This window comes from Chrysemys picta, chromosome 8 (genome assembly GCF_011386835.1).
Source record: "Chrysemys picta bellii isolate R12L10 chromosome 8, ASM1138683v2, whole genome shotgun sequence".
Lineage (NCBI taxonomy): Eukaryota > Metazoa > Chordata > Testudines > Emydidae > Chrysemys > Chrysemys picta.
Genome location: NC_088798.1, coordinates 48,251,637 through 48,278,118, shown reverse-complemented (window position 1 = coordinate 48,278,118; position 26,482 = coordinate 48,251,637). Strand labels below are relative to the sequence as shown.

The 26,482-nt window shown below is 42.3% G+C and overlaps 1 protein-coding gene and 1 long non-coding RNA gene across 5 annotated transcripts in view; one reads left to right on the top strand and one right to left on the bottom strand.

The window, feature by feature from the left end:
* Positions 1-216: 216 nt before the first annotated feature.
* On the top strand, positions 217-25,695 carry RGS13 (regulator of G protein signaling 13). Of its 4 annotated transcripts, XM_065554439.1 has the most exons (7): positions 217-459; positions 2,412-2,495; positions 2,827-2,902; positions 5,257-5,325; positions 8,817-8,878; positions 21,713-21,879; positions 24,700-25,695. In XM_065554439.1, the coding sequence occupies exons 4-7, from the start codon at positions 5,261-5,263 to the stop codon at positions 24,871-24,873; spliced, it is 468 nt and encodes a 155-aa protein (XP_065410511.1). In that variant the 5' UTR covers positions 217-459; positions 2,412-2,495; positions 2,827-2,902; positions 5,257-5,260; the 3' UTR covers positions 24,874-25,695. The 4 variants fall into 4 exon arrangements, with proteins under 4 accessions (XP_065410511.1, XP_065410512.1, XP_023965338.1 ...); XM_065554440.1 differs by lacking the exon at positions 2,412-2,495; XM_024109570.3 differs by lacking the exon at positions 2,827-2,902 and having other exon boundaries at positions 218-459.
* Positions 23,312-26,482, bottom strand: part of LOC135973055 (uncharacterized) — a 65,396-nt gene continuing 62,225 nt past the window's right edge. The window contains exons 3-4 of the long non-coding RNA XR_010589759.1: positions 25,190-25,295; positions 23,312-23,921 (exon numbers count right to left, since the gene is read on the bottom strand). This is a non-coding gene — a long non-coding RNA (uncharacterized LOC135973055). The remainder of the gene's footprint in view (positions 23,922-25,189; positions 25,296-26,482) is intronic.

The following is a 26,482-nucleotide window of genomic DNA, read 5'->3' as shown; positions in this document are numbered from 1 at the left end:
GAATGCGCCATTTTTCAGTGGTGGGATGCTTATCTCTTTTCAACAGTGTGTTTCTAACTTTTTCTGTAGAGTGTCATTTGATCAAGAGATGGAAAATATTAGTCACAAAACTGACCCCGTCAGAGAATACCTAAAGGATTTCAATACAGTAAAATACTTCTTTTCAGTTCATCATTACAGAGGTCACAATAGTGTCAGAATACACAGCCTGTTTTTATCAGTGGTGCATCAGGAGCCCAATGGAACTTTTTTTTTTCATATTAACCACACACACAGTTTGCATATATATTTGCACGAAAGAAGTCAGGCAACAGCACACACAGTGTGGATACAACCAGAGTGTGACAAGACTTTTTACTTTAAAAGAAAACAGGATGGAATTTGAAAACTTGACCCCCTGGCCAAGTGCTACTACTAAATGAAACATTAAAAAGGGGGGGACAATCCAAGAAAAAAATTGTAAGTATAAGATTATGCACGACTCTTTTCAGAATTTAAATTGAATTAGAGTATTTCCTTCAGCATAAACAGGGAATGTAGAGATAAGGGCACAGCCTTTCTGTCCAGCATATACTTCCCACACACACTTGTAAGGTCAGCCTTAGAATGGCAACAGCACCTGTTTTCTAAATATGTACAATGTGTAGACAAATGTATGCCTATGTGAATCTTCTGTATTAAATTCTCAGTATATTAAGATCAATAAAACTCTATTCAATAAACTGAAGAGAGGTTAGAGTGCAATTAACTAAAACTTTTATCATAAAGGTTTCTTTATGGAGACTTCACTGTACAGTCAAAATAGCTGTATACTAAAAAAAAGTAAATAGCTTCTTTACAACCGAACATGGCATAATCTTCTCATGCTGAAATAAAAATAATGTATGTTACAGTTTCATGCAAAATAAAGGCTTAGTTCTTTGATCTATCAAAACATTTTTCTGTTTCACAGGATATTCTCTCATTATAGATAATTGTAATTACAGTCATCCCAGACTTATATTGTTTAACAAATTACTCATATCCTTTCCATCTGTGAATAGCTTTAGATCTTAGATTCATTTACTATCAGAAGTGTGATTAATTCTCAGAATGTTGTGTGACTACTTCATTCATTCATATATTGTACTAACTCAGCTAGGGTCCTGTGATTTGCCTTTTGGGTGATGAAATCTGCTGGAAATGCACAATCCTACATGCTAAGATACTTTTCATGAGTTTACGTGGAAAAGCTTTATAATAAACCAAGGAACAGATTTGGGTAATTTGCACACAACTCCTCTGAACTAAATCCACAAGTGGGGTAAGGGTGTATAGCTCCGTTGTCTTCAATAGAACTATGCTGATTTATACCAGCTGAAGACTGGCCCCTTTGATAACGGTTACATTCATGTGAATTTCAACAGTATACAATACCCTTGGGCTAGTCCAGAACAAAACAAAAAGATATACCAGCGTGTATGTCTCTCTCTGCAGGTCCATATGTGGGGCAGGGCTATGAAGGAAAAGGGAAAGCTGATGAAGACGAACTGTGTAAATACTCAAGACTTGTGATTTAGCACATTTCTGTCATCACATTAATCCAAGCTAGCATATTTCATTAATCTTATCCTTAGCTTCCGAAGTGGATTATATGCATTCCAGCATTTTAAAAGCATTATCAAAGAAATGTTCATATTGTTTCTGAATGAAATTCTATAAACTGACTTGTGTGTTGATACAGTAGCTGAAAACCTACAAGTGAAATTTATTATGAACAGTAATAGTGTTGGGCTCAGATAGAGAATGAAAGTATTAGGATCAACTTTGATCACGTACTGCTTTTAATTATTGGAGATAAGCAGTGCAGGTGGGCTAAGGAGCAGAATGTCCGGGTGAGCAGTCTAGGGACTCTATTTGTAAAAACCTTTCTGAATGAGAAGCAGGATCTACAAATGGTGATGCATAAAAACCCAGAGCCACTTCCTGAATGGTGCTAAGCCCAGCTTCTAATTTTGGGCACCCAATGTTTCACAGGATGGGGCCCACCACAGACTCTCATATGATATGGCACCCAGACAGCCACACTTCTACAGAACTAAGCACTTGGAACTGCATGAGAAACGCAAACACAGTACCAAGTGGGATAAACCATTCTTTACTAAAAATACAAAATTCCAAACTGTGTAAAAAGCTTATTGAGAGAGAGCGTGCGAGCAAGAGATTTTTTTATTGAGCACATAACATTAAAAATATTAAAGTTAAATCCAAAAACCAATCCAGGGCTGAGTGGAAACATAAAATAGAAAGAAGTTTCAATAATTCAAAAAGAGCAAAATATTTAGGGAAAAAAGTGTTTTACAAACAGCCTCACAATTGACAACGTAGGGTAAAATTCTGTCCTCATGAACTCAATGGAGTTTTGTTTTTAGTCTCAGAAAGGCCAACTGCTGAGCATGACAGAGACTGAATTACTCATTAGAAGTGACCTCTCCAGGACAGATCGGAGGCATATGGTAAGAACGGTGTGGGAATCACTACACACAGATGCCCATGAAGTGCTCTTTCTATGGACAGAGAACCTTGACCTCAAGTTTGACACAATTACCATGAGTACTAAAATACAGTGATGTAAAAGAAAGCAATAAATCAATAAAATTGAAAACCTTTGCTGCCTTGCACTTGTTTAGTCATTTACACTTATGAACAGAGGGGGCAAATGCTACCAAACCACAATGTGCACACTTTGCACAGGTGTATATGACTACATAAGCTGCTAAATAGCAAATAACCGGACTACATAATGGAAGCTTTCAAAGAATGACTCAAGTCTTTCTTATCTTCTAGATTTGCTCTGAATACAGCCATGGGCAGTCTGCCCTCAGTGTAACTCCACTGGTCAACTGGCTAGCACCAGATTCTGGTATGGCATACAATGGTATACTGTAATGCTCTACTCAAGTAAATGAAGCCACACTGTAATTTAGGGCAGCAGCAGATGTGACCTCTAATGTAGACAGCTGAAGCCACTCTTTGCACCAGTAGATCGTTCCTGGATTGAAACTAGCATAAGATGCACCAGAGTAAATCATAGTTTATTGCAGCATACCCTGTCTACATTATGAGTTGCACCAGTGCAACTACACAAATTGCTAGCACCAATGGCTGAAACTCACGCAAATCCTCAGTGCAGACAAGGCTTCAGGGGAAAAACATCAAATTCAGCTGAAACTATGGAATTCATATAATAGTGCTACAAAAAGTAATTGTATTTCTTTGCCTGTTATCTAATGTATTATCAGATGATTCAAATACCTGTAAAGGAAGAAGAGAGAACAACATAGTCCTGCTTTCATGAGCTACAAATGTGTAGTTAAGCTCTAGGCCACAGTATTTGTTTAAAGTGTTTATCTTTGCTGATATATGTTCTCCAGTAAGAACAAAACAGTCTCCTTTACAATGGAGTTTTCCATACAGCAACCAAAGAAAAAATATTTGTTATCGACTGCTGCTATAAAGAATTCAACAATGTAGACTACCTTATATTTTAAAATAAAGCCATCTAGGTTATGCAAGAGTTCCACTCCAATGATCCAAAGTACAAATGTATCTGGAGATGAACATTTTTATTACAGCACAGATAAAGGCTACAGCTAAGTATTTCAAAAATGGAGTCTGAAGGTTCTAAATCTTGGCTTGTTCTTTTTTTAAAGTGTTAAGCACCCAGCAACTCCCCCTGAAGTCTGCTTTAAATTTCAGTGGGGGGTTCTGTTGAGTAAATTATTTGTGTTTTGCTTATGGGCAATTTTTGGAGCATATACTACACACATGTAACTATGCAAAGCCATAGAGCTATGAGAATTTGAGCAGCCATCTCAAGGATACTGGCATGCATTCTCTTCGGGTTTGAGGGATAAGGCCTCATATAGTATTATCAGTCAGAGTTGTTATGGTGCTTTGCAAGTAGGCATTTTAATATCTGGTAGAAAACCTAATGGGCTAGATTCTCCGATGGTCTAAACTGATGTAGTTCCATTGATTTCAGACTCTAAGGATATGGCCTAATTATAAGAGAGGTGAGTTTAAGGATTCCACAGTTCAGAATGTCCCCTGGGGCAGTGAAACTTTGCACCATCCTTATTTTGTGTTCCAATATAAAAGCACAATTTAGCCCTAGGATAGGTGTAGGCCAATCAAGCCCTAATCTGAACCAAATTGTAGATTTAAATTACTAGACTAAAAAGAGATCTCTTTGATTATTGGTGGGGACTACAATGTAGTAATCTAATTCTAGACTGATATACACAGAAACTCATTTTAAAGAAAGACCCATTTCATAAACAACATTATCATAGAATCTCAGGGTTGGAAGAGACCTCAGGAGGTCATCTAGTCCAACCCCCTGCTCAAAGCAGGAGCAATCCCCAGACAGATTTTTACCCCAGTTCCCTAAATGGCCCCCTCAAGGATTGAACTCACAACCCTGGGTTTAGCAGGCCAATGCTCAAACCGCTGAGCTATCCCTCCCCCCATATACATAAGCTTATTGAAGAATTTGGCCTTCAGAACGTATGGCATTGCTTAGAGAAGGAGGAGCTGGACAAATAAAAAAATAGAAATAAAAAAGGAGAAAACAACTTTCTTCAGTTCACAAATAATTTTCTAGAATAGATATTTCCTTAATTTCCTCATCACTACATAGTACCCATAGTTTCTGACAGGATCCATATGTCAGAATAAATTTACCAGGTCTGATCAATAATTTGGATTAATATTGACTCAGCACGTCCCAAACATTTGGAGATTCAATAATTCACTCACAAACTCAAAGTTATTCAGTTTAAATCAAAGTCTTGAGCTCTCACATACAAGATCCAAAAGCTACTGAAGCCAGTAGAGAGATTCCCATTGATTTCAATGTACTTTGAGTCAGGCCCAAAATCTCCAAAACCTCTCCAGGCATATTTATAGGGTGTCCCTCAAAACATTTTGAGAGGAGGAATAATTTACTTTTCAACAAAAGCAAATGAAAAACATAAAACCCTGAAAAAAGATTAAGGGAAAAGCCTCATTCCTGTCAAATATTTTCATAAACACAGTGGGTGAATTTAAATAGTTCATCCCGGTTTTAGAGGTCTGACCAATTCCAATTATATTCCCTGTATGTAAAAAGAGGAACACCGTTGGAACTGGTCAGACCTCTAAAATCAGGGTGGACTTTAAGTGCACCTGCTGTACTATATCAGGTTCCAAAACTCATATGTTTTCTTTATTTAGGAGAATGAGCCCAAATATTTGTTGTCTTTGTAAGCTATTCAGAGAAGACGAAAATGGGATCACTTCTAAGTAAGTAGTACTATAATTCTGCAGTCACATAATCCTACAAGATATGAAGGGATTTAGCCTCCTGACTAAAAGAGTCAAGAGGGCTAACGATACAATTTAATGCTGAATATTTACCCATGCATGTTGTCCTCATGGATGCACATATATTGATCACCTGTTATTCATGCTGTTGCTTCACAGTAGAACAATTTCAATATATTTGCATTGTCTTTAGGCTGTGAGTAACCGGATTGTTTTAATTTGAGCTGTTCAGACATAGACATCTTGGTCCAAGTTCACCCCTGGTGTAACCACTGAAGTCAATGGAGCTATACCTGGGATGAATTTAAAACAGGATGTTTTGGGTTTGTTTTTGTTTGTGGTTTTGTTGTTGTTTGTTTGTTTTTTTAAACTCAGCCCCACTGCCAGATGATGAAAATTTGTGCCTTATGCTACCATTTGTCTCAGCTGGACAGGTTCTCCAGCCAATTTATGTTTCCCATGATTCCATAAATTCCTATGTACACTACAACTGCTTAGCAAGAGAAGAGATTGTGGTGCTTGAGAACCAGGGAGCCCAGCCCACAGAAGAGAATTGGGGCATGAGGCAATCGAACTACAGCTCACATGAAGTACCACAATGGCATTTCCAAACTGAAATCATTCAGCCCAAAATTTCTAGTTTTTGATTTTTCAGTAAAGTCAAGTTTTTCTGTGTGGAAAAAAACAAACACCAACCAGCTCTCCTTAGCACTTTGCAAGATGGTGGGAGATAAATGGATTTTAAAAGTGTACAAATAATATATGAGAATCCAAAACAACCTCACTAAGCCAGTAGTCTCACTACTAGTAGTAGTATTTATTCTTTTTATTAAAGTAGCACATAGAAGCAACAAGCAAGATTGGGACACCATTATGCAAGACACTGTACAAACACAGTGAGAGATTGTAGGCTCATCAGGGCAGGGACTATCTAAATACAAAAAAACAGAAAAAGGTTGGAAGGGAAAACAAATCAAGTGACTTGCCCGAGGTCACACAGCTGGTCAGTGGCATAGCGGGAAATAGAAGCCATGTCTCCTGATTCCCAGTCCTGGGCCTTCTGAAGTGGACCATGGTCCCTTAAGTACTTCGTCTTTTCTAGTTGTGCAGTATACATTGGATAGTGGAGACATAACCAGTTCTTCTCCCTCTCCATAAGGATTCTCACTGCAGCAGATCCTACTGATACAACTGAGTAAGTGGGGTTATAGTCAGAAAAGTGGGGAACAAACATCTTAATAGTCCATACTCATTTTCCCCTCAGTGACCTCCATATATTTCCTCAGTTTACAGTAAAACATCATCTTCCCTAAGCGTTAACTTACCCATGGAAAGTAACTAAAAACAGGCTGTGTTTGTTCTGCTTCACAGATTAACACTAGAGGCAAATATTCAGAAATGGAAATAAAATGGCAGTTTTGATGGCGCTCAGGGAGACAGACAAGAACATCATTTATTCTGTATAAGAGTGATAATGCTGACAACAGTAAAAATGTGTCTGTGTCAGTAACAGCAGATATGACTCAGAAGCAGCTCTATCAACGAATAAGCATTCACAGGAACAAGATGCAACTTTTGCAGAGCCACCTCTCTTCCCATAACCACACACTTCAAGTATTTATGTAAAGAGGAGGTCAGTTAGACATGAGAAAATCCCTGCTTGAACAAGAACCAAATGTGTGACCAGAAATTACGAAAGAGCTGAGACCACAGTTTGGTGGTTGCAAAATTTCTACCAAATATAGGAGTTCAATCTATCCAGAAATGTGCTGAGTAACTGACATTCATTTTTCTGCCTAGAAAAGAAGATAGGCTTACGAACAGTAAGACATGGCAGTGGTGTCCTTCCTAGAATTATATCAAAACAAACCTAAGAAATCACCTAAACTACAAAACCAGCAAACAGCTGCTGTGCAGAGCAGGCTTACAAATCAATCCTACTAGTACCCACTATCCACAAACCAATACTGCTTTTAATCAAATATGGATTATTCTTGAACTTTATGGTAATTAAGTGGCTTTAGTTGGGATTCAGTAACTGATGCCAAAATGGAAGGACCAAGGGAGAATGAAAACTCCCTCTCCAGTTTGATTAGAGCCTAATGAACTACAATGCACTTTTTCTCCAATCTCTTACATGGACATGAACATTTAGCATAGGCATTTCTTTCAAGTTACCAGTGGTAGGATACTAAAAATTATAAGACCCGGAGACACAGGTGGTATATTTAAAGTTATGCGGATTTACACCCGTGCAGGATCTGGCCCTTAGAAGTTTATTTTTCTTCAAGATGTTTAGTTCTCTCTGATCCCTCAGTCTTTCACAGAACTGAGAGTTAAGAGAATAAATGCAAGACCCCTAGAAAGCCAGGAAATTGCCACGTAAGAACAAGCATAGAAGAAAAACAATCCATTGTTAGTCACCTCTAAGAATCCTCTTGATTAGTAATACTGTGATTAATTTTAAAGTACAAACAAGTAGGGAATTAAATGGATTTAGTGTCTTTTGCAGTCAAGATTCTATTAGTCTTTCCATCATTTATCAGCTACAGTAGAACCTCTCAGTTATGAGCACCAGAGTTATGAACTGACCATCAACCACACACCTCATTTGGAACTGGAAGCATGCAATCAGGCAGCAGCAGAGACAAAAGCAATACAATACAGGACTGTGTTAAATGTAAATTACTAAAAACAAATAAAGGGGAAGTTTAAAAAAAATTTGACAAGGTAAGGAAACTGTTTCATTTAAATTAAGATGGTTAAAATCAACATTGTTCTTCTCCATAGTAAAGTTTCAAAGCTGTGTTAAGTCAATGTTCAGTTGTAAACTTTTGAAATAACCACCACAGCGTTTTGTTCTGAGTTAAGAACAATCTCCATTCCCGAGGTGTTCATACTACTGAGGTTCTACTGTACAATGTTCAGAGCTCAACCTTTCAGCTGATGGTAAATGTAGAAGGTGTTGAGAAGAAAAAAGTTTTTACATTTTTTGTTATCATACTCAGTCCCAAGGGACTTTAATAATAGTACCTAACATTGCAGTGGCACCTGAAGTCCTAAACCACAGCAGGGTCTCTAGACACAAATCAACCCTACATGATCATCCCTGCCTCAGAGAGCTGACAATCTGAACTGTTAATGCTGTCTTTATTATTCTCCCATTCTGAAGTACTGTACTGCACTGCCTACACGCACAATTTCCATTGACTTCAAAGGGAGTTGTATGGGTGTAATTTAGTGCAGAACTGGGTCCATAGTTATTGCAAGTTATGTTTTTTTCAAAACTGTAAGCACGGGATCTGAGACATCCAAAAAATGAACTTGCAGAGAGCAAAATGCATATAGAGGCATTGAATTATGTGACTGGATTTTAGATAATGAAATTTAGCTTTATTTTTAAACCTAGCATTAGCCACGCAGTTAACTACAACTCTAATCCCACAATAACCTTTCCCCCTTTTGCAAAGAGTGTCATTGGAGGAAGTGCTACAGTGGTCCCAATCTTTTGAAACGCTGATGACTACTAAATGTAAGTAGTTGTGTGTTTGTATGTTGTATGTTTGTACTCCAGCAGAGTTATTTACCAGCAGCTATCTAACTTTTTTAGAAATGTGTGGATAGGGAAAGCTTATGTGATACATTGGTATATCTCCATTTACTGTGTTTTATGGTTACTGACCTCCATTAAAGAGGAAAGTGAATGAAAAATTTTAATGCCAAATCAATCACCACGAATGCCCTTGATGCCCATTGCAATATAATTAGTCACTATGAATCCTTCTGAGAGATAAGTTAGGTGAAGTAATATCTTTTATTGGACCAATTTCTGTTGGGACACATTTTTGAGCTTCACCAAGCTCTTCCTCAGGCCTGGGGAATTAAATACAAACTGGGACAGACCATTAAGCATAAGGGATTCATACATGCTATAGGAGACCACTTAAAATGAAGTGGGCCATTAAGGGTTTAGCAGGCAGTAGGGTGTGTTACAAATTGTTGCAATAAGCCATAAATCCAGCATTTGTGTTAAGTCAGTGGTTTTTAAGTAAAAGCAGCAAAGAGTCCTGTGGCAACTTATAGACTAACAGACGTATAGGAGCATGAGCTTTCGTGGGTGAATACTCACTTCTTCGGATGCATTTTTAAGTGTTCAGCAAAGTTATGAATTTATGTTTCTAGGCTCATCTTTTAAAGGTGTTTCACAGGCTTCCTTTGAAGATAAGGACTGAGAGGTCAAACATGGAGTGATCACTTTGTAAAAAGTGTTCGCCCACGGGTCATAGGGCATTTTTATCTTATTTTTTGTGACGGTTCATTCAAGAGCATAGTGATTGGCTGATTTCACCCCTATAGTTGTTTTGGGACATCTGATGTGCTAGTTGAGGTACACCACGGGTTGATAGAGGCATGTGATATAGGAGCCATGAATCTTGAAAGGTGTGTTCTGGGGAGTATTGATCATTGTAGCAGTGGAGATATGTCTGCAGGTTTGCACTTGTTATTATGGCAGGATCTGATGCCGTTTTGAGTTGGTGTGTCCTAGTCTGTAGGAAGCTTAGTGAGGTTGGGACATTGTTTGAAGGCCCGAAAAGGGGGGTTGGGAAAGATTTCTTTCAGGATGTGGTCCTGTAGCGAGGCAGTGGGATACCCCACAGCCCCGCTGAGGCCCGAACCTTCCCTAATCCCAATGTGGGCGGAGCCACCGGGTCTGGAGCCCGCCCCTCCGAGGTCACGGCCCCCCGACCCGGAAGTATAAAGGCCCGCCTGCAGAGCTCAGGAGAGCCCAGGCTGGCGGAGAGAGCAGACATCCGTGGCCAAGCTCCCGCTTGGGAAACAGCCGCAGGCTGCGACCGGCCTGCTGACTCACCGGGCCGGTCGAGCCTGCCCCGTGCCAGGTACCCCGAGGAGGACTGGCCAAGCCTGCCCCGTGCGAGCTACCCCGAGGAGGAGCCGAGCCTGCCCTGTGCCAGCTACCCCGAGGAGGAGCCGAGCCTGCCCCATGCCAGCTACCCCGAGGAGGAGCCGAGCCTGCCCCGTGCCAGCTACCCCAAGGAGGAGCCGAGCCTGCCCTCCGCTACCTACCCAGAGGAACCAATGCTGGTGGAGAGCACCGACGACAGCAAGACCTCCCAGGTACCATCCGAGGGGGAGTGTGGAAGTAGCCCGGGGGCAGCCGACCCCAGTCTGGCTGCTGCACTGCCAGAGCCGATGTCAGTGTGTCGCGGCCAGGATCCCCACTGACAGCAACGAGTTTCCGTTGCTGCTAGGGCCCCGGGCTGGGACGCAGTGGAGTGGGAGGGCCTGCGTCCCCCCTGCCATCCACTCCTTGGGTGGCAGACTCCCCCTGTATCCCCTGGCCTAGAGAGGCTGGGTACCTGATTGACTATTTGTTTGCTGTCCCGCCCTGACCTAGGGCCTGGGCTGTCCCAAATTGATCCAGCCCCTGCTACAAGGCCTGGGCCACTGACAGACTAGTTGCTTGCTGCTCCGCCCTAACTTAGGGCCTGGGCTGCTATAGACTTTGCCTCAGCCCTTGCGTAAGGGCCTGGGTTTCAGACCTCTTGACTCAGCCCCTGCTTATGGGCCTGAGCCCCTAACTGTGTGCCTGTTGTCCCAGACGGCCACCGGACCAGAGCGGTGTGACTCCCCACAGACCCGCTGAGGGCCAAACCTCGACTCTAACCTACTACAGGTCCCCTCAAGTCAGGGTTGTAGTTTGATGACACACCATGTGGGTTCCAGTGTGGGGGTGGTAGGTGAAAACTAGGGGTGTATGTTCAGTGGGTTTTTTTCCCCCGTGTATTGAAGCAGGTTCTCTCAAGGTATTTGGGTGACCCATTCCATGATTTGATCTATTTTGCTGGTGGCATGTCCTTGTTTGGTGAAGGCATTTATGCGCATATCGCAGAGTTTCTCCTCAGAGAAAATTCTGTGGTACCAGTGCCTGGCTGTAGATACCAGACTTCTTGCTGTGTTCAGGGTGGTTGCTGGATCCAAAAGTTTCTTGTATATAGTCATCTGTAGGGCTCATCATGGAGTCTAGGAAGTTGATGCTAGCATGGGAATGTTCAAGAGAGTTTGACGGTTGGGCAGTGGTGCTTGAAGTTCTGGAGGAAATCTATGAGTAAGTTTAGGTCATCTGTCAAAAGGATGAAAATATCGTTGATGTCCTCATTCTCAAAGGAAACATGCACAATGGACAAACTTGGGAACTTAAATTCATTACTCTACTGAACACTAAAAAACATGGCCTTAAACAGAGACATTAAACAGAAGTTACTAGATCACAAGCCCTGGTTCTCATGGGAGACTTCAATCACCCAGATATCTGCTGGGAGAGCAATACAGCGGTGCACAGACAATCCAGGAAGTTTTTGGAAAGTGCAGGGGACAATTTCCTGGTGCAAGTGCTGGAGGAACCAACTAGGGGCAGAGCTCTCCTTGACCTGCTGCTCACAAACCGGGAAGAATTAGTAGGGAAAGCAAAAGTGGATGGGAACAGGCAGTGACCATGAGATGATCTTGACACAAGGAATAAAGGAGAGCAGCAGAATACGGACCCTGGACTTCACAAAAGCAGACTTTGACTCCCTCAGGGAACTGATGGGCGGGATCGCCTGGGAGAATAACATGAGGGGGAAAGGAGTGCAGGAGAGCTGGCTGTATTTTAAAGAATCCTTATTGAGGTTGCAGGAACCAACCATCCCGATGTGTAGAAAGAATAGTAAATATGGCAGGCGACCAGCTTGGCTTAACAGTGAAATCCTTGCTGATCTTAAACACAAAAAAGAAGCTTACAAGAAGTGGAAGATTGGACAAATGACCAGGGAGGAGTATAAAAATATTGCTCAGGCATGCAGGAGTGAAATCAGGAAGGCCAAATCACACTTGGAGTTGCAGCTAGCAAGAGATGTTAAGAGTAACAAGAAGGGTTTCTTCAGGTATGTTAGCAACAAGAAGAAAGTTAAGGAAAGTGTGGGCCCCTTACTGAATGAGGGAGGCAACGTAGTGACAGAGGATGTAGAAAAACCTCATGTACTCAATGCTTTTTTTGCCTCTGTCTTCACAAACAAGGTCAGCTCCCAGACTACTGCACTGGGCAGCACAGCATGGGGAGGAGGTGACCAGCCCTCTGTGGAGAAAGAAGTGGTTCAGGACTATTTAGAAAAGCTGGATGAGCACAAATCCATGGGACCGGATGCGTTGCATCCGAGGGTGCTAAAGGAGTTGGCGGATGTGATTGCAAAGCCATTGGCCATTATATTTGAAAACTCATGGCGATTGGGGGAGGTCCCAGATGACTGGAAAAAGGCTAATGTGGTGCCCATCTTTAAAAAAGGGAAGAAATAGGATCCAGGGAACTACAGGCAAATCAGCCTCACCTCAGTCCCTGGAAAAATCAGGGAGCAGGTCCTCAAGGAATCAATTCTGAAGCACTTAGAGGAGAGGAAAGTGATCAGGAACAGTCAGCATGGATTCACCAAAGGCAAGTCATGCCTGACAAACCTAATTGTCTTCTGTGATGAGATAACTGCCTCTGTGGATGAGGGGAAAGCAGTGGATATGTTGTTCCTTGACTTTAGCAAAGCTTTTGACATGGTCTCCCACAGTATTCTTGCCAGCAAGTTAAAGTAGTATGGGCTGGATGAATGGACTATAAGGTGGATAGAAAGCTGGCTAGATCGTTGGGCTCAACGGATAGTGATCAATGGCTCCATGTCTAGTTGGCAGCAACATAAACCCTTAAACATTATCCACACATTTCTAAATGCTACCATTGTTTTCAAATCTCAAAACATACTAAAACAGCAGCAAACTGCAAGAAGATTTGTTTATGTGATTAACACAAAAATTAAACATAAGAACATAAGAATGGTCATATTGGGTCAGATCAACAGTCCATCTAGGCCAGTATCTTGTCTTCCAACAGTAGCCAATGCCAGATACTTCAAAAAGAATAAACAGAACAGGGAAATTATCAAGTGATCCATCCCCTGTTGTCCAGTCTCAGAACATGGCAATCAGAGGCTAGGGACATCCAGAGCATGGGGTTGCATCCCTGGCCATCTTGACTAATAACCTATCCTCCATGAATTTATCAAATTCTTTTTTTAACCCAGTTATAGTTTTTGCCTTCACAACATCCCCTGGCAATGAGTTCCACAGGTTGACTGTGCATTGTGTGAAGTAGTACTTATTTTTGTTTGTTTTAAACCTGCTGCCTACTAATTTCATTGGGTGACCCCGGGTTCTTGTGTTACATGAAGGAGTAATATAACACTTCCTTCATCATTTTCTCCACACTAGTCATAATTTTATAAACTTCTATTATATTCTCCCTTCATCATCTCTTTTTCAGGATGAACAGTTCCAGTCTTTTTAATCTCTCCTCATATGGAAGCAGTTCCAAACCCTCAATCATTTTTGTTGCCTTTTTCTCTACCTTTTCCATTTCAAATATATCTTCTTTGAAATGGGGAGACCAGAATTGCATGCAATATTCGATGTGTTAGAGTAGCATGGAAATATTTAGTGGCATTATGTTATTTACTGACTTATTATCTATCCCTTTCCAATGGTTTCCAGCATTCTGTTAGGTTTTTGCTGCTGCACATTGAGCGGATGTTTTTAGAGGACTATCCACAATGACTCCAAGATTTTTTTTTTGGAGTGGTAACACCTAATTTAGGCCCAACCTATTTTATGTACAGTTGGACTGATGTTTTCCAATATGAATTAGTTTGTATTTATCAACACTGAATTTCATCTGCTATTTTGTTGCACAGTCTTGTGAGAGCCCTTCGTAACGCTTTGCAGTCTGCTTTAGACTTAACTATCTTGGATAATTTTGTATCATCTGCAAACTTTGCCACCTTGCTATTCACCTCTTTTTCCAGTTCATTTATTAATACACTGAAAAGTAAATCAGTCAAGGGCCAGATTGTGCTATAAAAGCGCAGCCTTTAGTGGGGTCAATATAGAGTATGACTGTGCAAGGGAAGATCTGGAATGCACTGTGCTATAGAGAGGCAGTTTAAAATTTCAGAAATCACACACAAGCAGCATGAGTGCTTGTAACCACCACCCTCAGCCTGTGGCATGCTGACATCTCTTGCAGAAACCAGAAAACCCTGTGATCTGCATCACTGGAGAAAATTGCTTTTAGAATTAGAGAGCTATGAATCACTCACATTATGTAGATTTTGCCATTGATGAAATGTCTCCGCATTGCTCTCAGGTTGCTGCAAAGGGCCAAGTATACGAACTATGAGAAACTTCACTTGAAGTCAGTGAAGCTGCAACTGCTTATCCCAGAGCTATGTTGCTCTTAAAATATTTACCTACACTAGGTTTTACTGGAAAATATTTCTCACCATTGCTAACAAAGGTGCTACTCAGCAAGTGGTAACAATGGTTGAAACTTCAATGTTCTCATGGCTGCAGGCATTTTAGCCACTGTATCATCAAGCAAAAAGAACAGGAGTACGTGTGGCACCTTAGAGACTAACAAATTTATTTGAGCACAAGCTTTCATGGGCTACAGCCCACTTCTTCGGATGCATAGAATGGAACATCTATTGAGGAGATATATATACACATACAGAGAGCATAAAAAGGTGGGAGTTGTCTTACTAACTCCGAGAGGCCAATTAAGTAAGAGAAAAAAACTTTTGAAGTGATAATCAAAATAGCCCAGTACAAACAGTTTGATAAGAAGTGTGAGAATACTTACATGGGGAGATCTGTCTCCCTCCACCCCTCTCGCTATAACAAACTCCTGGGTATGCTGAACAAATGGCTTGGATCCCCAGGTGCATTATAGCAAAGGTGCACTGTACCCTTAATGTATACCAGAACATAATTTGAAAAAGCTTTTATTTGCTGGAGAGAAAACTGACAGCTCTCTTAGTTACGATGATGGCAGCAACAAAAGTCACCTTTCCTTTTGATGACAGAGGGAAAAAATGGAAGCGGCACAGGAGCCAGCAAACAGAGCTGTAAATAGGGGAGTTTGATTGGGAGTTTGCAAGGGGAGTTTGCAGGGAAGACTAAAAGAGGCAGGCAGAGGAACAGACAGGCTAGTGAAGGGAATGTGTAGTGTTCTGGCAGTGTTTTGCTGCTTGTTGGGGGTTTGCTTTTCTGTGGGTTGTGGTGTTTTGGTTTGGTTTGTGTTTCCCGGACTAACAGGACTTAGGTGGCAAGTCTATGACAGAAGCAGCAGTGGTGGTGACCCAAGCACTGGAAGACACAATGAAGATGACTGGATGTAGAAGCTGCAGTATGTACATGATCCTGGAGGGGGTACGTGAAAAGAGTTTTGTCTGCATGAAGTGCCACCTGATAGAGCTGATGGAAGAAAAGATCCGAGGATTGGAGATGTAGGTGGAAACTCTGGTTGAGTTTAGAAAGGGGTTCGAGCAGATACCCCTCGAAGGGGAGGGAGGAGGGATAGCTCAGTGGTTTGAGCATTGGCCTGCTAAACCCAGGGTTGTGAGTTCAATCCTTGAGGGGGCCACTTAGGGATCTGGGGCAAAATCAGTACTTGGTCCTGCTAGTGAAGGCAGGGGGCTGGACTCAATGACCTTTCAAGGTCCCTTCCAGTCCTAAGAGATAGGACATCTCCATTAAATAGAAATAGATGATGGAGCAAAGACATGAGGAGGCTGAAGGGAAAAGCTCAGACTTGCAGATGGAAGAAGTACCGAAGAACTCTGAGGGGAGACTGCTTGGTGAAGACAGTAGAAGCATGTGACTAAGAGAACCAGGCAGAGGAAAAGGCTAGTGAAGGAGAAATAGAGCTCAGGAACAGGTTTGTGGAGGTGGAAAATGAAGAATGGGCACAGCAGGTGGTCACTGAAGGTGAGAGGGCAAGGAAGAAGAGAAGAGCAGTGAGTCCTATAGGAAGAAGGGAAGAGTCAATGGAGATAACACCAAATATGAGCCCCAGGAGGATACAGGATGGGTTGCAGAGGACTGCAAGGGAGCAGGGCTGGCTTTAGCAAGTGTGAGGCCCAATTCCTGGGGCAGCCCTTCAGATTGCCGGCTGGGGTCGCGGGACTGCTGCGCTCCGCTGGAGCTCCAGCCGGGAGAGTGGGGCCCCCGAAGATGACCGCCGCCAGGGTGAGTGCGCGGGGCCTGATTCCGGCAAATCGGCCTAAAGCCGGTCCTGCAAGGGAGAATAGGAATCGAGAGGACTTGCAGCCAGAGGGAACGGGATAGACCGGAGAATGGCACCATCACCAGGAAAAGGCAGGTCTACATGATTGGGGACTCCTTACTGAGAAGAATTAAACAGGCCTGTAACCAGAGCTGATCCAGAGAACAGAAGGGTGTGCTGTCTGCCGGGTGCAAAGATACGGGATGTGGACCTGAGGCTGAAGAGGATCCTAACGGGAGCGGGAAAGAATCCACTGATTGTCCTTCATGTGGGAACAAATGATACGGCTAGATTCTTATTGGAATGAATCAAGGGAGACTATGCAAGGCTGGGGAAGACGCTTAAGGAATTTGAGGCTCAGGTGATCTTCAGTGGGATTCTGCCTGTTCCTAGAGAAGGGCAACAAGGTGTGACAAGATTATGATGCTCAACAGATGGCTCAGGCAGTGGTGCCATAAGGAGGGCTTTGGGATGTATGGCCAGGGCTGGCTGCAGGCACCAGCCCACCAAGCATGTGCTTGGGGCGGCGCCTGGAGGGGGTCGGCGCGGCGGAGCCCCGGCCGGACTCGCCGCCCTCCCCCCGGCGCTCCGGCCAGTCGGGGAGAGCGGGGCCCCAGCCGGGCTCGCCGCCCTCCCCCCGGCGCTCCGGCCGGTTGGGGAGAGCGGAGAGATGCGGCGAGCTCACCGCCCTCCTCCCGGCGCTCTGGCCGCCGGGGAGAGCGGAGAGCCCCGGCCGGGCTCGCCGCCCTCCTCCCGGCGCTCTGGCCGCCAGGGGCTCTCCACCCTCCTCCCAGCGTTCTGGCCGCCGGGGAGAGTGGAGAGCCCCGGCGCTCCGGCTGGTCAGGGATTGCGGGCACGCGGCCGAGCTCGGCACCCTCCCCTGCCCTAGGGCGGCAAAAAAGCCAGAACCGGCCCTGTGTATGGCCACTGGGAGGCATTCATGGACAGAGGACTGTTCTCTCTGGATGGACTTCACCTGAGTAGGGAGGGAAATAGACTTCTAGGATGGAGGCTGGCATAACTAATTAAGAGAGCTTTAAACTAGGAATTTGGGGGAGATGTACAGGTAATTTCCACACCGGATTTTAACATTGAGAGGGAAGAAAACAAAGTAAGAAAGGATACAGCCGTGGGTAGGAGAACGGACATAAGGAGGAAGGGTAGTGTAGATCCCAGTCTAATAGGTGATACTGGCAGTAGAATATCAATGCCTAATCAGGTAAAGAATGTGAGTGAAGCCAAACAGCAAAAATTAAGATGCTTGTACACTAATGCTTGAAGACTAGGTAACAAAATGGAGAAATTAGCGCTACTGGTGCAGGAAGTGAAACCAGCTATTATAGGGATAACAGAAACACGGTGGAATAGTAATCATGACTGGAGTACAGATATCGAAGGGTATGTGCTGTTTAGGAAAGACCGAAATAAAGGCAAAGGTGGTGGAGTAGCATTGTATATCAATGATGAGGTAGACTGTAAAGAAATAAGTGATGGAATGGATAAGACAGAGTCTGTCTGGGCAAAAATCACATTGGGGAAGAAAGCTACTAGAGCCTCCCCTGGGATAGTGCTTGGGGTGTGCTATAGACCACCGGGATCTGATTTGGATATGGATAGAGACCTCTTTAATGTTTTTAATTAAGTTAATACTAATTGGAATTGTGTGATCATGGGAGACTTTAACTTCCCAGATATAGACTGGAGGAAAAGTGCTAGTACTAATAATAGGGCTCACTTTTTTCTGGATGCAATAGCTGATGGATTCCTTCACCAAATAGTTGCTGAACCAATAAGAGGGGATGCCATTTTAGATTTGGTTTTGGTGAGTAGTGAGGACCTCATAGAAGAAATGATTGTAGGGGACAACCTTGGTTCTAGCGATCATGAGCTAATTCAGTTCAAACTACATGGAAGGATAAACAAAAATAGATCTGTGAGTAGGGTTTTTGATTTCAAAAGGGCCAACTTAAAAAAATTAAGGAAATGAGTTAGGGAAGTAAATTGGACTGAAGAACTTGTGGATCTAAAGGCGGAAGAGGCCTGGAATTACTTCAAGTCAAAGTTGCAGAAACTATCAGAAGTCTGCATCCCAAGAAAGGGGGAAAAAATCATAGGCAGGTGTTGTAGACCAAGCTGGATGAGCAAGCATCTCAGAGAGGTGATTAAGAAAAAGCAGAAAGCCTACAAGGAATGGAAGATGGGAGGGATCAGCAAGGAAAGCTACCTTATTGAGGTCAGAACATGTAGAGATAAAGTGAGAAAGGTCCAACTCTACATGGCTTTTGGCCTTGCAAAGGGAATTAAAACCAATAGGAAAAGGTTCTATAGCCATATAAATAAGAAGAAAACAAAGAAGGAAGAAGTGGGACCGCTAAACACGGAGGATGGAATGGAGGTTAAGGATAATCTACACATGGCCCAATATCTAAACAAATACTTTGCCTCAGTCTTTAATGAGGCTAATGAGGAGCTTAGGGATAATGGTAGGATGACAAATGGGAATGAGGATATGGAGGTAGATATTACCACATCCGAGGTAGAAGCCAAACTCAAACAGCTTAATGGGACTAAACCGGGGGGGCCAGCTAATCTTCATCCAAGAATATTAAAGGAACTGGCACATGAAATTGCAAGCCCATTAGCAAGATGTTTTAATGAATCTGTAAACTCAGGGGTTGTACCGTATGACTGGAGAATTGCTAACATAGTTCCTATTTTTAAGAAAGGGGAAAAAAGTGATCCAGGTAACTACAGGCCTGTTAGTTTGACATCTGTAGTATGCAAGGCCTTGGAAAAAATTTTGAAGGAGAAAGTAGTTAAGGACATTGAGATCAATGGTAATTGGGACAAAATACAACATGGTTTTACAAAAGGTAGATCGTGCCAAACCAACCTGATCTCCTTCTTTGAGAAGGTAACAGATTTTTTAGACAAAGGAAACGCAGTGGATCTAATTTACCTCGATTTCAGTAAGGCATTTGATATGGTTCCACCTGGGGAATTATTAGCTAAATTGGAAAAGTTGGGGATCAATATGAAAATTGAAAGGTGGCTAAGGAATTGGTTAAAGGGGAGACTACAACGGGTCATACTGAAAGGTGAACTGTCAGGCTGGAAGAAGGTTACTAGTGGAGTTCCTCAGGGATCAGTTTGGGGACCAATCTTATTTAATCTTTTTATTTCTGACATTGACACAAAAAGTGGGAATGTGCTAATAAAGCTTGCGGATGACACAAAGCTGGGAGGTATTGCCAATACAAAGAAGGACCGGGATATCATACAGGAAGATCTGGATGACCTTGTAAACTGGAGTATAAGTAATAGGATGAAATTTAATCGTGAAAAGTGCAAGGTCATGCATTTAGGGATTAATAACAAGAATTTTGGTTATAAGCTGGGGACGCATCAGTTGGAAGTAATAAAGGAGGAGAAGGACCTCGGAGTATTGGTTGATCACAGGATGACTATGAGTTGCCAATGTGATATGGCCGTGAAAAAAGCTAATGCAGTCTTGGGATGCATCAGGCGAGGTATTTCCAGTAGAGATAAGGAGGTGTTAGTACCGTTATACAAGGCACTGGTGAGACCTCATCTGTAATACTGTGTTCAGTTCTGGTCTCCCATGTTTAAGAAGGATGAATTCAAACTGGAACAGGTCAAAGAAGGGCTACTAGGATGATCCAAGGAATGGAAAACCAGTCTTATGAAAGGAGACTCCAAGAGCTCAGCTTGTTTAGCCTAACCAAAAGAAGGCTGAGGGGAGATATGATTGCCCTCTATAAATACATCAGATGGATAAATACCAGGGAGGGAGAGGAATTATTTACCTTCAGTACCAATGTGGACACAAGAACAAATAAACTGGCCATCAGGAAGTTTAGACTTGAAATTAGACAAAGGTTTCTAACCATCAGAGGAGTGAAGTTCTGGAACAGTCTGCCAAGGGGAGTAGTGGAGGCAAAAGACATATCTGGCTTCAAGACTAAGCTTGATAAGTTTATGGAGGGATGGTATGATGGGATAGCCTAATTTTGGCAATTAATTGATCTTTGACTATTAGCGGTAAATATGCCCAATGGCTTGTGATGGGATGTTAGATGGGGTGAGATCTGAGTTACTATAGAGAATTTTTTCCTGGATGTCTGGCTGGTGAGTCTTGCCCACATGTTCAGGGTTTAGCTGATCACCATATTTGGGGTCAGGAAGGAATTTTCCCCCAGGGCAGATTGGCAGAGGCTCTGGGGTTTTTTTGCCTTCCTCTATAGCAAGGGGCACGGGTCACTTGCTGGAGGATTCTCTGCACCTTGAAGTCTTTAAACCATGATTTGAGGACTTCAGTGGCTCAGATATAGGTTAGGGGTTTGTTACAGGAGTGAGTGGGTGACATTCTGTGGCCTGCGTTGTGCAGGAGGTCGGACTAGATGATCATAATGGTCCCTTCTGACCTTAAGGTCTATGAGTCTATAAAAGCCTTCCCCTTTTCCCAGTTAGACCATGATTTTTTGATGTTTAGATGTTTTTCACTTTGATGTAGAGCTGAATTTTTAAAAATAATTATCACCCTTATAACAGATGTATACGTGTTGTGTGATTTTAAACCAAAAGAAGAGGAAAATTTTTCTTTGATATTCTGCTCTTTCTGCACATGTGCAGCTCTCACTGATGTTAAGGGAGTTCTGAGCATGTACAAAATGAATATTTAAGTCTGAAACTTTTATATGTCACATTGAGTGGCCAGTTATCCCCTAAATATTCTTTTTAAACCATTCTATTAACAGTCTCACATTTTATGTAAATATAAAATAAAAAGGGCCAGAAGATTTAAAAGTAGTCCATAGGTGCTGGAACTAAGAGTGCTGCAGCACCCCCTGGACTGAAATGGTTTCCATTATATACAGGGTTTACAGTTTGGTTCAATGGCTCTCAGCCCCTCCCCACTATAAAAATTGTTCCAGCGCCCCTGAAGTAGTCTTTGATACACATACTGACCATGGGTAGTACCTTATCGCATGAGTAGCCCCATTGTCTTCTGTAGGATTTCTTGTGGAGTCAGGAACTATTCAACATGAGAAAAAATACCCAAACTGGTCCATAATCCTCGTCTAGTCATTTTTCACTCAAAGCTAAGCAAAACCTGTTTGACAATTATCTTCCTAAATGCTATCATTTATAGTTTATAAAGTTTGACTTCTGAAATATTTTCAGATGGGCCTATAATCTACAAGACCTACCTGAAGACAGAATACAGTGATGAGAACATTGAATTCTGGCTTGCATGTGAAACTTACAAGAAGATTGAATCACGGAGGAAAAGGATTTCTGTGGCCAGGAGAATTTTTAAAAATTACATTCAGCCCCAGGCGCCTAAAGAGGTGAATTAACATTGCAAGAACTGCTCGTCCCTCCCTCCCATGTGTGTACACACACACACACACACACACACACCTGTTTATATTAAAAACATGCATGTGGTATCTGTTGAAACTGAAAGCAGCAGCTTGCAAAATGCAACAATAAATACTTGGCAATGGCACTCACTGTACAAAGCAGTGTAAAGATGTTTACTTGATTAGTAATTTTCACAGCACCTTTGTGAAGCAGGTAAGTATTTTTAACCTCATTTCAGATAAGAAACTGAGGCAGATAGGTAAAATTCTTTGCCCCAGGCCACAGAGGGAGTCAGTGCCAGAACAGAGTCTAGAACTAAATTCCTGGGGAGGGGAGGGGTCCATACTTTTAGGGCATTGTACAAAGCATGTTGATGCCAATGGGAGTCTTTCCAAACACTTCAGTAGACTTTGAATGTGACCCTTACTTAGTCCAGTACCTGGAAATTAAGTGAAATCTCTACCCAGTTCCATCCCTTTTGAGAGTTGGCAGAAGCATGCTAAAAGACCATCAAGTTCCCAAAAGCACTGAAGAAGTAAGAAAAATGGAAGTAATTCATTCCAAATGGTTAAGCTACTTTCAGTAAATCAATCCTTAATAATCCTCTAATAAAAACATGGACAATTTTTAGGAAAAACAGACCAGATTTGGCTGTATGAACAGAGATTAATATTAAAGGGTGGTTCTTTTCTGTTAAAACACTATATAAACATGACACCCAGCAGATCATTTCTAGGTGTCTTCAGAATCATATCTTCTCACGTTACTGACAAAAATAAATTAATCTCCTTTTTATTCATTACCACTGCAAGTCCAACACAGCACTGGTAGAGTGAGGCTAGATTTTTTTCTGGCTCATGCTTCAGCAACAGAATTGTTAACTAAATTCAAAATGCACAATACAAATTGCTGGAGATGTGAGGGCTAGAAAGAGCTCAGTTTGATTCTCAGATGCCAGGCTAAGGTTGGAGTAGGGTGACAGTTTACAGCTTTGATTAAGAGACAACAATATTGTCACCCCTGAAAGTTGAAAATTCATGAGACTGGTTCAAAAATTCATGGGATTATTTTAAACATGATGAGGTGTTTGAGAGTTTTTTTGTTTTGAGGCTTTTGGGGGGGGGGGGGGGGAGAAAGAGAGAGGATGGATTGGTTGGCCTCAGGGCCGGCTCTAGGATTTTTGCCGCCCAAAGCAAAAACAATTTTGGCCGCCCCGCCCCCTTCTTTAATTACCCCACCCCCAGCCCCGCCTCAACTCCGCCCCTTCCCCAAATCCCCAGCCCTGACTCCTCCCCCCAGGCTCTCAAGCCTAGGAGGGAGGGAGGGAGAGGGAGAAGTGGCGCGTGTGCCGCGGCCACTCGGAGTCTCCCCCTCCCTCCCAGGTTTGAGAGCCTGGGAGGGAGGGGGAGACTCCGAGTGGCCGCGGCCCGGGCGCCGCTTCTCCCCCTCCCTCCCAGGCTCTCAAATCTGGGAGGGAGGGGGAGCAGCGGCGTGCGAAACGTCCGCTCGGGATCTCCCCCTCCCTCCCAGGGATCAGCTGTTTCGCACGCCATGGCAGCAGCAGCGGAGGTGAGCTAGGGCGGCCAGGGCACATTTTTAGGGGCGGCATTCTGGCACCAGCCATGTCGTCCCTAAAAATGTGCCACCCCAAGCACCAGCTTGTTTTGCTGGTGCCTAGAGCCGGCCCTGGTTGGTCTGCCTGCTGTTTTTTTATTTGAGCTTTTCATGGGCATTTACAGGAAATTCAATCACAAATATACAAAAAAAATACACATGCTTAGAGACGGATAACCTCCCTTTTGCTTATCAGTATTGACAGCCTCAAGCATTGAATAATCATGAGTCAGTTCTCAAAATCATGAGATCAGCATAACAAAATTTTTAAATAATAAATTGTGAATTCTTAGTTTGCCTTCTGGTTTTGAGTCTTTGGGAACACGCTTCCTGTTTTCAAGTTTTTCTCTGCAAACATGAGGGCTTGAAACTTTCTTTTTTAAATGGAAGCTGATGGTGATCTCAACATAGTCTGTATTCAAAACAAAACAAAAATGCAATAGTATTAGGGAATGAGTAGATTGCACTTTAAAAAACACCCTTGGTACAGCAAGGTCTCCACACATCAACGGTTACACATTAATTCACATGCCTCCAGCTCCTCTTTCAGTCTCCAATAAGTGCAACTTAACAGAGCAAATCTAAGTACAAAATGTTTAGTTGAACTGTAATTGCCTTGGTCAATCTCCTAGATTATGGTGAGGTTCAACTTTTATTTGCAGTACCTTTCTATCAGAAAGGTAAACACCACCAGTACATTAAGCTCTTAGACATCCACAAAGCTTCCACTCATCCACTGCAAATCCTCATCTGACTCCTGAGTCTCTTATACAATAACCCATTTCCTAATCAGGATTGATGTACAATATTTGTTGTAAAATATTCTGTGACTTCAGAAGCCTGATTTTCAAAAGTGATGTGATGAGCACCCAATGGCTCCCACTGATTTCAGTTGGTCAGAATGTCTGAAAAACAGGCCTTCAATTTAGATAAATAAATAGATATGGGAACCTAACTTTAAGTGGGGGGAGACGAACACTTTTATACCAAGATTTTTAAATACTAGATTTTTATTTTTCTTAATAATCTCTCTCCTGTAGCTCCTTTTCAACATAGAGAACATGGTGCCAAAGTTGATCATATGGATGTAAGGCATAGGCTGCAGCCTACCAAGCTTCATCTTTGCAGTACCCTATTTTTCTCCTCTGTATTTTTGTTGTAACTTTCTTTAATATTGTTTTCTTTTTCAGATTAACATTGATAGTCCTGCCAGGGAAGCTATTATCAGGAATATTCAAGAACCAACTCAATCCTGTTTTGATGAAGCTCAGAGAATAGTTTACATGCACATGGAAAGGGATTCATATCCCAGGTTTCTTGGATCAGAAATCTATCAGAAACTCAAACACAGGCCTTCAGACTGACAGCAATGACTCAATACATTAAAGAGGGAGATTAAGGATTTAGCAGAAGAGACTTCCTTCTGGTTTATTAATGTTTTCAAATGGTAAAAGAAGAACAGAAGAAATCAGGCAATGGATGAATTTTCCTTACAAAGAATGGTAGTTTGTTCTTATGCAGATATTAGAGCTGAACATAAAATACTTTCCACCCTCCACCTCCTCAGTGAAATATTTCAGCTTTATGTCAAAAAATTGAAAGCCACTTTTAGTTCACCTCAGTCTGTCTGGAATTTAAAAAGTCATTACGGGGAAGAAACCTAGGACCCCACACACTTACCACAATCCATGGGAAATTAGCTGCCTCTTGTCCTTCTCCTACCAGTCAGGGAAGACTAGTTCCACATCTTCATCAACATCCATCACTATCCAAGGGAAGCCACCATCTGTGTTAGAAATAAAAGTGCTGCGGTTTAGAATGATAGTTACTGTACCGTATTGTAAACTCTATAATTCACAAACTAAAATTCAGCACATTGCCCAGTTAATCAGCTAAACAGTCTCAAGTGTAAAGAGAAACACATGCACATTACATTTGATTACACAAAAAATACATCAGTTTTCAGCAGGCTCCAAGGATAGTTGTAATTGTATCCGGGCGTATTTAAGCTACTGTGCATTTTGTGCCCAAATGCTCTTGGATTAATAAAGTAAGATACAAAGCAGGTTGTTAAACCTTAGAGGAGAGATATGGAATGCTTTTGTTTAATAAGTCATGTTGGGAACAGCTTCATAAATCTGGCTAGCCAGGTGCAGATGGTAGAAAATAAACACCTAGATTAGTTCTGCATGACTTGTGTTTTCACAGCGCCGTACGACGTTTATTATGGATAGCCCTATATTTCATGCCACTCACATTTTGGCAGATTCACCTGATCTGCCTGTTCACTGCACTATTCAAAGTATAGCTTTTGCCCCTTTATAATTAGATTGTTTACATCACTATCAGGCCCTCACACAACAAACGTATCCAAATGAAAACATTTCTTGTAAATCTTTCATATATAAAACCTAGAGGGGAAATAATGGACTACTGTGAGCTGTTCATTAAAAGAATAGGGCATGCTGCTAGTTTGGATAAACAGAATACAAATCCTTCTCTTGGGTAATGGATTGGATTAGTGAGGGGTGCTATCCCCAATTATAAGATAAGATACTACTAGTTTTCACCTGAGCGTTACATGTTCTAATGTCTAAACTAATTATAAGCTCTCTCACACACACTAAATCATAAGTGATTCTGTTTATAACTAAAGCTTCTCAAGTCTCTTTTAAATCAATATTTTCCAATATAAAACATCAGGCTGTAATCACGTCCAATCTGACAAACTAAGCATTGGTGATCTGTATGCATTTGGGAGATCTTCAACAGAAATCTAGGTGCTACAGGGAGAGTTGCTGATGTTGTAGGTGGCCTTCTCCATCTGTACCGACCTAATGCCCCAGCACTGTATTGAAGCATATTGTGTTGTTGAGGTCCCAGCATTCAGAGCAAATGTAACTCCCTTAGTTTGCAAAGGCTTTGTAGAGATCCCAAGACATGCATTGCACAAACAGGAATGATACATTTGTG

Bases quoted from the DNA above. Each gene is read 5' to 3' on its own strand.
- RGS13 (XM_065554438.1), top strand. From the start codon at position 5,240: ATGTTTTCTTTATTTAGGAGAATGAGCCCAAATATTTGTTGTCTTTGT. The intron at 5,326-8,816 runs GTAAGTAGTACT...CCTTTTGCAAAG, and splicing joins GAAAATGGGATCACTTCTAA to AGTGTCATTGGAGGAAGTGC. The intron at 8,879-21,712 runs GTAAGTAGTTGT...AAATATTTTCAG, and splicing joins AACGCTGATGACTACTAAAT to ATGGGCCTATAATCTACAAG.